The following is a 10,563-nucleotide window of genomic DNA, read 5'->3' on the forward strand; positions in this document are numbered from 1 at the left end:
CTCCTCAAGACATATATAACTATATTTCAAGGAGAGATCCAATAGGGATCCGCATATGTCATGTTTTTAGGCAAACTTCTAAATCTTTAAGTCAAATTTTGAACTAGCAACCCCCTAATGGCCTAGAAATGGGATCCCATTTGCATCCCCAATTTGAAGCCTCTCCTCACCGGTTTCAGTTTTCGCCGAAACAAATCGCTGCGCAAAAACTTAAACATATGACTTCCTGCACGAAACTTCTTAAACAAATTCTGCAGAAATTTAAACCGGGTTTAAAACCACAACATATGCGAAAGAGCAAATTAAAACGCCCAAGCATTTATGTAGTCTCTTTTTTTTAAAACTTACAAGCATCTGTCTGTGTTCATGGCCACACACACCGAAAGGAGAAAGGCAGCAGTTTGAATTCTGCTTCATCTTGTCCCCCCAAAACAATTGTCCATGAGAAGAACTGACCTCAAAAGACGGGGAAATTGCATGCATGGGGTTGCGACGAGCTCACGCCAACATGTCCTAAAAGCGCGCGCATCGATCTCCAGGCCTCTTGTTCATCTGTTCCCTTTTCCTTTCTTGCATTGGAGATCGAGTCTCCCGAGGACGTAAACAACGTAGTACGGCTCTACATTTCTCTTCTTCTCCTGATGATTCCCCTCTGAAGTCTGAGCTCAACTCTGCTTCAAATTTGCTGCCTCCTTCATCTTCCTCTGAACCTGAACTCTTCTTTCTTTCTTTCTTCGCACGTGCGACCAAGTGTGTGTGCTTTGTTTCAGCAAATGCCTTTTTTTCAACAGGAAGTACATAAGCTTTCTTTTTTGGTACTACTGTCTGCACTCTGGACTCTGCATTTTGCCATGTCTCTTTTCATGTATAGCTGATTAGAAAAGAAAGCACTTTGCTGAAAGATAGGCGTTTTCCTCGTTGCACGCGAAAGAACATATATGCGTGCGTGCAAGCAAGAAAAACGAGCACCATGATATGACGACAGGTTGCTGCCGGTACGGTAAACGCAAAGACACCCGTTTGGCTTGCCGTGATTTTCTGACGGTGTTCATTTACTTGTCTGTATAGTACTAATATTTTCAGGTGTCATGGGTTAGTGTTCAGAGCAGCATCTTTTTCTTTTCGAGGATGATAATATTGGCTTGGAGGTTTTTTCTATCTTTTAACCCAAAGCTGTAGAATAGGTTCATGTATCTGACTGCATTCTACCAATGGCCGTGTATAGAAATCGGTAGGGAGAGAATTGTTTCGTTAACAAGGAATCCATTGAGAGATCATCAGTTCAAGGGAAAAAAAACGTAGGATTGTGAAAGGGTGGCATTTGCCATCCTCTTGCCTCATTTTTATGGAAAAGAAAAGTTGGACCTAATGTTCATTTTCCTCTAAAAACATAGAAAATCAATGGGATACCTAAGGAATCACTTTGCTATATCCTGCAAAACGAATGCATCTACAGTGAACTTTTCTATGAAATTCACAATCCTTTAAATTTTCTATGAAAGAATTCCAAAACAAATGAGCCCTAAGGGCTTTTTTTGGTAGGAGTGTATTTTTATTCACAACTGGTTGTGTATTTGACGGGATTGGATGTTCACCCAATACTCTCAAATACCCTTCCAGCGCAAAATACTAGTATGAGAAGTGTTTTTAATTGATAAAAAAATGAGGTGTTTTGTGTCCAGTATCTAGGGATTATCCCATATAATCTAGACCTACCAAACGGCTCATTCGGGGTATCTAGTGTTTCTGGATCAAAAGGGATAATACTCTACAAACCCTTTGAATACTCTTCTAGTAGCAAACAAGGCCTAAGAGGGTTTCTAATATGGCATTTAAAGCATGTACGTGGCAATCCAGGTTTGTGCAGACTGCAGAGTCTTAGGAGGCGGGTTCAAGATGATAGCGGCGCGATCATGCTATTGATGAGGAAGATACCGATGTGTTGCTACTGAATAAACCAAAAACGAAATACAATGCATGTTTAAAGAAAATGGTATAATATCTTTCTAAAAAAAATGGTATACTGTCATTCACTGTCTATGTCAATTAATCCATACCCGTGTACTCACTAGTCACTTCTCAATGATTTTTGTCTAATCTAACCGACTGTTGTCAGCCGTCACCCACTGAGATTTAAGAGTAAATGACAATATGGTACATCACTGGCTAGGAGCCTAGGATGCCTTATGAATTTTATTGTGTTTTTGTGTGAACATGTTATGTTTCCTGTCAATTTGGACTGTGTATTAATTCTACTAACTCCAGCACTTCAGCAGTCCATATTTGGTTGGTTCCCTCGTTGAAAATATCTTTAATGAGGTTAGTTTGTGAGGCAGCGCCGGGACTCGCGCTCTTCGCGGCCTCCCGTGCACCCTGACCCCCACCCCTCTGCTCCCACTTGTATAGTTTTGTTTCTCGTTTTCTTTTATTTTCTTTCCTTTTTTGCTTTTCTCGGCTTTTGCCTTTGTATTGTTGCATATATGGGTGTCCTACAACAGATCAACACAAGTTTGCAGTGTCTTGTAGTAACTTAGCCCGTTATGTTTACCCTTCCAACACTAATGAAATCTATAAATGTGATCATGCACAAGACATCATAGTTAGTCAGTCAGCACATATTATTTGAAAGTTAAAAATATACAAACCTCCTGGTTCTCGGTGAGATTTTCAATTAAAATGAACAAATTATCTGCAAATAAGCCAGTGAACTCATATATGTTATTGAATATCGTACCTGACATTACTGGAATCATTGGCGTAATGGATTAAACTTAAGACACAATGTTTTTTTTGTTCTCAACAAGGCTTTCTCACATCTTATTTGACATGCCACTGCGAACAATCTAGGTACATACAACAAGGGTGTTGGTCTGTTGGATGATAAACCAAAGGCAAAGGCAGAGGGAAATATTAGACTATTCTTAAGGCTTCTTATTCAAAACCAATATGGACTCCAGATCGACTAAAAAACAGAGGGTGGCCGCATGATGACAACCACGGCTTCTGCGACCAAACGTTGGAATCGGCATTTCACATTGCTCTGGATTGCCCATTTGCAAAAAAACATTTGGTTTCTTATGAAGCAAATGAGTACAATAGCTTCCGAGATTGCTAGGGTGGCTACATCCTTAAAAGATGGTGGAGCAAAAACATAAAGATCGGAAAGCAAAAGGAGAAGCACAAGGATCTAGCTGTGGTGGTCTACGTGATTTGGAACATTTGGAAATAGAGAAACCAAAGAATTTTTCAGGAGTTTGTTTTGGCAGAAGGTGTGGTTGTTCTGTTCAAGAACGATCTAAGCCTCTTCAGTCGTCGGATCCTCCGGGGGCGGTCTTTGGATAGTCTTTTCCAAAAAAATAAAATCCGTTTAAACTTGTTAACCTTGTATAGTTATGCCCTCTACTTAATGAAATCGCAGCGAATCATTCTTCCCCGTAAAAAAAATACAATAAACCAAACTCCATAAATTTCAATCTGATATAACATGCATAAAAAGGACTTACATTTGCACCCTCTGTTGATCCCTAAGGGTGCCAGAGAAAAATCTTCAATCATATATATTGATCTCACTTGCATTTGACCTCTTATATGGAATGAAGCATCCTTGCCAACCTTTTCTACTCTGCGTATATTATCCTTCAATAAGGCGGTGGTTAATACTTTTTATACACTGCAAAATGAAATATAAACATCTTTCAGTAAGTGTCGGCGTAGCTTCGAGATTGACTTGGAAGTCGTTGACAGCCCGAGCAACTAGTCGCACCACACTCTCGCTCTTCCTAACATAGGAATAGGTCGCACTCCACGAGGCAACCGAACCTTAAAAGACATTGAAGTGTCATCATGTTGAGTGTACGTCAAACCTTCCCTCATAAGGACAGCGTCATGGTGTAAACCACCAACAAACTTACAATGAAAGTGACTTTCCTGCTTCCAATCTACCTGGAATTGTCAGTGTCACTGATAAGCTCCACTTAGGGGGAGAGGGGGGGGGAGATTTTTTCGTGCCGGAGACAGGGTGTGTGGCGAAGTGGTCATGTGAGCGGGTACAAGGGCGATGAGCCCTTTTTCTATTTGGAGCAATGCGATGGGTACGTCAATACCACGGCATGCCGGGGAGGAAGGAGGTGATGTACCACCTACCACCTGAAAATGAAGAGATGGTAAAGATCAATTGGAAAAGTTTTCTCAGCCTGAGACATGACAAAAGAAAAAATAAATTGCTAACATATGCATTCTTACCGAAAATATTGGTCTCTGTCCATCGTAGAGTTCTCACATGTGCTTCATTCTTTTATAGGTAAGCATTGACATTAGATTGGGTCCAGAGACTTCACGTGCACGTGCGGCCCGTTATTTTGCCGTTTCCTTTTATAGGTAAACCTTGTCGCCGGAACGGGACCAAAGAGCTCACACTTTCCTTTTATAGCTAAGCCTTGCCGTCGGAATGAGACCAGAGAACTACCAGAGAACTCCCATGCATGTGAGTGACCCGTTAATTTCTCGTTTCCTTTTATATGGAAGCGTTGTCGTCACCCATCGGAGTGGGACAAAAGACCTCTCGCGCACGAGCCGCCCATTATTTTGTCATTTTCTTGTCGGAAAGGGTTAGGTTTTGTCGTTTTCCTTCTCTTTGTCCTACTCCCAACTCCTAGCTGCAAGGGTTACCGCATTTGGTCTAGGGTTTCAAGTGCGCTTCCGCTTCTCCTTCATGGTTTCCTTATGCATCTTTCTTCTCCTCTCCAATGTCCCTTGAGTTTTCCTACTACACCTTTCTCCTATTCCCTACTACGCAGTAGAAACCCTTGGGAGAGCAGAGTAGATGGTTGGCAGCAGATAGGAAGTGGAAAAGGCGGTAGAAGTCTCTTGACTGGATGTAAGTTCATCTTCACTGGGTGTAGCCACGTAGGTGCATCTCCTACTGGATATAGGTAGAATGACTAGTTTCCTGATATCCTTCTTTTTACTCCCAATCGCTGAAAGATGAGCATACGAAGGTACGACCAGTCGAGAATGGAAGGCAAGGGTAACTTAGTTGCACTGCAACAAAGAGAAGGAAGACACGGTTGAAGTTTCTACGGAAAGAAGAGAGCAAGTTCGGCCAAAAAGGAGAAAAGAAAAGCTCAATATGGAAGTATCTGTTGCTTATCCTAAGCGGGTGTTTATCAAGTTTTTCATGATAATATTACTTCCTCCGTTTCATGATTCTTGTCGAAATCTTACATTTATCTAGACACTTTTTAAAAATAGATACATTCATTTTTGGACAAATTTGAGACAAGAATTATGGAACGGAGTGAGTACCCCGCAAGTCAGTCCCAACAAAAGAACAGGTTCTTTTCTGTCCTAGATAGACCGGGAGAAAAACTTTTTCTGTCCGATCAAAAGAAAAAGATCATCAAGTTTGTTTCTTCTTCTTATTCTAAGGTTCCAACTCCCCAAGTCATAATCTTTTCGAGCAACGACCCCACATTATGCATACTTCTTTGGTGCCAGATCTCATCCAGACTTGTGATTGCGACCCAGGCATCATATGCTAGCTCGAAAGTACCTTGCCAACCAGAACAAAATCCGATGCCTGTCCATCATATATCCTCGGAAAGGCATATTCAGAAACCAAAACAAGTACAGCAGGTGCTGCTAAAAAAAGGTGAAGTTGGTACAGAGGCATTCGACGGAGCTGTAGAGATGTAAGATGTAGAACAACAAATCGAATCATATCAAAATTCAGATACCAGTCAGAAATCCAAGGCAGAAAAAGAACTCTGGACAGCAGATAACCTCGTAACCAGTCGGAAATCCAACACATTTGTAGGGGATTAACAACTCTGGATTGCAGATAACGAATAACCAGGGTAGCAAAGAATCTAAAGAGGTAAAAGAACCAAAGATTTTTTGTCCTACAGGAAGACCCAAAATACAACATGCCCAGATTATCCAACAATATCAGATTCAAACAACAGAGAGCTGATTGTATGTACAGGTAGGAACACTATCTGTAACCTAGCAGGAGAGAAGCCAAGATACCTTTGCAGAATCTTCTTATTTTTTGTGAAATAATCACAGGTAATCGCCAGGTGAACTATGATGTACTGGAATGCTAAGATGTACCATCCTAATAAAAAAACACTGGGGATGTACCCCACTCATCAGCCCCTATGGCAGTCAAAATCTGCTTCACCTCAACCTAACTAGCTGTAGGTTTCTACAGCACCCAATCAAATGGTAATTTGGATCGCCTACTACATTGCCACTGCATAACAGCTGCTGAAGTTCTGTGAGAAGACTAGCTGCTGAATTTAGCCGGCAAGGTGAGAAGCAATCTTATCTTTTTGCTTCACAGAGTCACACCCCAGTAACTTGGGATTCGACTGTACAGCTGTGGAGAGATCTACCAGTGAAGCTTGGTACACACGGCCTGAGTCTGAGACGGAGCCATTATTCAGCCCACCATTTAAAGCAGCAGAAGAGGAAGAAGCATTCCCATTAGCCTGGTGCGCCCTCATTGTGTTTCCTCTTGCTTTCGCAACATCCAAACAAGACTTCAGCAGCTGCCTTATGTATGCATTCAGCCCAGAGTTTAGCAGATTAGCGCACTCTATGGGCATGCTAAGGCCTTCGGCATCCAGCTTATCCTGAAGTATCTTCGACAAGCACTCAGTATCCGGTAATTCACCATTAATGTAGCAAACATCTGAAGGACGGAGAGCAGAAAACTGGGGTTGCTGAACCGTTGCGACTCCCAGAGGAGCCCTAATAGGGCTCTGACTTTGCACACACAGTGGGCTGCCCCTGTCTTGGTCAACCTCCTCGCCGTCCTCCACCGACACAAACTCCGCAGCCCCTGGATTACCAAGAGGGGACTTTCCTAGTGGGCTTGGCTTATCAGTACACCTCCTGTCCCGGTTACCCAACGGCCGCACTCTCCTCGGCAGCGGCACGCCATTGCCCAACGGCCCGTTGGTCACGGCGCTAGTCTGGGAATTCCCGGTAGGCGTCTGCCTGCTGGGCGGTGGCCCGAGCCCCATAAAAGCATTGCTGAGAATTGAGCGGACGAGGGAATTGTGGAGCTTGATGTTCTCTTTCCCCAAGGCAGCAACACAGATCTTGTCAAACTCACTCTTGTCAAGCTGAAAGCCCAGGAACTTGTTGAGGCTGTGGATGTAGAGCTCGGCACGCTGGGGCCCAAGCTTCTTGACAAGCTGCGACTTGATCTCCGCCGTGTCCACGCGGGCGGGCTTCTTGGGAGGCTGCATCTTCGGGGCCGCACCAAATGCAGTAGCTCCGTCCGCGGATATGGGGGACGGGGCTCTGTAAGAGCAAACCCTAGATTCCGGCCGAACAACCCTTCAAGCAATCCGCGGAAGCGGAACCACTGGCGGAGGACCCGGTAGGGCAAGGTAGAGCCCTACCTTGATTTTTGCCTCAGTTACGGATTGGGGAAGATTATGAAACGGGGAGCTAAAGGGCGGAATCCGTTGGTGGGGTGATGGGAGGAGAAACGGTCGGGAGCGAGAGAATCGGAGGGGAGATCAACCTGCGGTGGAGGCGCTCGCGCGAGGAGGAAGACGATGGGCGCTCGGCAGCGGCGGGATGGGGGGCGGCCGTCGGCCGAGGGAGGAAGAAGATCCAGGGAGCGAGGGGGCTGGGTCGCTCGGCAGAGGGAGGGAGGAGTAGAGTCAACAAAAACAACCGATCGGAAATTGTTTTTCGGTTTTGGGCAAAAAACTGGGCCAGACCAGAAACCCGAAAACGGTTTGTTTACCGAAAATCTAATTCGGTTTTTCGAATCGGTCCAAAATCTATCCCTATATGTACTGTTCCAAGGTGCGAGTTCGGATCTGCCGCCGCACCTTCCATCGCGGAGATGGTGCTTTCCGGCCGTCGTGCCACTACCCCGTGGGGCCGGAAAAAACCCTGGCAGCGGTCGTGCTGGTGGCGGCGCTCGGCAGCGGCGGGATGGGTGGCGGCCCTCGGCCGAGGAGAAGAAGATCCAGGGAGCGAGGGGCTGGGTCGCTCGGCAGAAGGAGGGAGGGGGAATAGTTCTTTTATTTTATTTTATTTTGAGAGGGGGAGGGGTATGGTTAGAGCAATTATTATCCGACTCGTTTTTCGGTTTTGGGCCGAAATTGGGCCAGACCAGAAACTGAAAACGGTTTGTTTACCGAAAACTTAATTCGGTTTTCCTAATCGGCCCCAAAATCACCCCTATACGTAGCGCTCTAAGGGGCGGCCGCAATCCACCTGCCGCCGTCCCTTTCATCGCCGAGATGGTGCTTTCCTGCCGTCGTGCTGCTTCCCCGCGGGGGTCGTGGTGGAGGCGGGGACGACGACGAGGCGGCGTGCCGCCACCGAATCGGGGTTTGGCGTGGAATCTTAGCGTAAGTACCAGCGCTATCTTGCGGATGAGGCCACCCTAGAGGCGGGCCCTTGGGCTGGCCCACCCGCCCGGCGCGCATGGGAGGAGGAGGCGGAGAGCTCGGGCTCCGGTTCCCGCCGCCGCTTCCCGAAGGCGGAGGTGGAGAGCTACGCGTCCCGCTGCCATAGCCCTGCGGCCATCCCGGAGCAGGCGCCCGACGAGGTTGATGTTACGAATCGGTGAGGATCGACTCCGAGCGGTCTGGCGCAGCAGAGGCTGCTAGGAGGGAGGCTCGCTGAGGCAGTCCGGAGCAGCGAACTCGACCAGTAGTTCCCGCACCGGCGGCTAGACGTCAGAGATGACGTAGTATATATAAATGTATGTATGTTTGTTTTTAAATGTTCTACTATATGCAATGTTGATTTGTGTATGTATGTTTGTTTAATCTGTTCATGCGCGAATGTGTTTTTTCAAAAGTTCGGTTCTAAATTCGGGTTTTGTTCTGCGCATCATTCTTCCAAGCTGAAAAATATTTTTCTGTTGATCCGAACTCGGCCCATTCGGATCGGCCGAGTTCGGCAACTGCTAGAAATGTTCTTAGCCAACTACCGAGGCTGAGGGGTGCCAAGTAGTAAACGAGCTCGCTTACACGCAGTAAATTAACAGTTTAGTTCACAACATGACACATGGTTCAAAAAAGCATCGCTTAAGCGCGCAAAAGCTCTCATTGGTGGGAAAACGCTTCGCTTAGGCCCTGTTTGGTTGGGCTTAAAACCGCTTTTTGACTTTTGGCTTTTAAGCCACAAAAGCACCTATTTAGATGATTTCGGCTTTGGCTTTTGACATTTTACTTGCCTAAATAAAATCAGGGAGCAAAGTAATTAGCACCAAGATTTGCTAAGTGCGTTGCCCCGTGATCCAAGAGCTTGCGCATGCACGCACGCACGGAAACTGATGCAGCAACAGCTAAAGAAATCCACACTCCCATACAATATTCCGAGGAAGACCCGGATGGGGAATCGATGATCCGAAGCAAACCCTAACTCGAGTTCCAGATACTCAAACCCCAAATCCAAAGTAAGGGAATTACCATACAACAATGATGACAACAATTCCGTCGGCGGAGAAAACATTGGGAGAGATTTGAGAGGGGAAGTACGGGAGGAGACTAACCTGCATCAGGGGCAGCACACCCGCGAGGTGAGATCAAAGCCCAGCCGCGAATTCGCCGGCAAAATGATCTTTTCGGGTTTGTAGCGACCGCAACCGGGGGAGAGATTTTTTTTCTCTCCTTCCCTCGATTTTGTTCCACGGTCAGGCGACGAAGAAAGCGATTACTGTCAACGAGACTCGTGCGTGATTACTCTGACGGGTGGGCCTGCTAAGGTGTGGTTACCGCTGGTGGTGAGACAGACGTTCTGCTGCCTGCCGCACGTGCTGAAATACATAGGGTCTTTTACAGCAAAAATACAGAGGGACTTTGTGCGGAGCAAATCTTCAGAACCTGTAAATTCTTCGAATCTTAGAACTTGAATTCTATAGGCAACGGATGGTTAAGAGAAAGATTTCATAACAGTTTGAGGCAGGTTACGCTTATGTCTTATGGCGAGTGGATGGAGGAAGATTTCATGAACGTCTTGCGTGTGTCGCGGTACTGACAGTTCGGGAAAGATTCATAACAGATTTTGAGATGGCTGATGCATGAATGACTAGAGGAAGTTTTCGTAACGGCTTGAGACAACTTGGAGGCATGACATGGCGGGAATGGTTAGAGGAAGAATTAATTCCTAACTGATTGAGACAACTGAGTGTGTTTTGGCGCAAACCTTTTATATGTTTCGGATATATTTACTTACGTTTGACGGGTATTTTCGTTTTCATTTTTAAAATTATAGTAGCACTAAAGAAGGTTAATGATTAGAGTGTGATTCCATAATGAGGTGAAATAGCTTGTGGGCACGTCTTGGCGCGAACGGCTGAGGCAAGATTCAAAAAGGAGCAAGACAACTTGCGCTCACTTTGGCGTGAATGCCTAGAGCGTGATTCCATAACGGCAGGAGACAACTCATGTGTGTCTTAGTGCGAACGGCTAGGGCAAGATTCAAAAACAACGTGAGACCGCTTACGTGCTCTTTAGTGTGAACGGTTAGAGCAAGATACCATATCGGTGGGAGACAACTCACATGTGTCTTGTTGTGAACGGC

The 10,563-nt window shown here is 45.7% G+C and overlaps 1 protein-coding gene and 1 long non-coding RNA gene across 2 annotated transcripts; both read right to left on the reverse strand.

Moving 5' to 3' along the window:
• Positions 1-289: 289 nt before the first annotated feature.
• Positions 290-9,665, reverse strand: LOC112268899. Its single transcript, XR_002960405.1, has 3 exons — positions 9,533-9,665; positions 3,504-3,670; positions 290-871 (listed from the first exon to the last, which is right to left on the reverse strand). It is a non-coding gene; the product is annotated as an uncharacterized LOC112268899 (long non-coding RNA).
• Positions 5,841-7,785, reverse strand: LOC100830680. The gene has a single exon (XM_003579201.4). It carries the CDS (start codon positions 7,254-7,256, stop codon positions 6,300-6,302), a length of 957 nt encoding a protein of 318 aa, XP_003579249.1. The 5' UTR covers positions 7,257-7,785; the 3' UTR covers positions 5,841-6,299.
• Positions 9,666-10,563: the final 898 nt, after the last annotated feature.

The sequence above is a fragment of the Brachypodium distachyon genome, chromosome 4 (genome assembly GCF_000005505.3).
Source record: "Brachypodium distachyon strain Bd21 chromosome 4, Brachypodium_distachyon_v3.0, whole genome shotgun sequence".
Classification (NCBI taxonomy): domain Eukaryota; kingdom Viridiplantae; phylum Streptophyta; class Magnoliopsida; order Poales; family Poaceae; genus Brachypodium; species Brachypodium distachyon.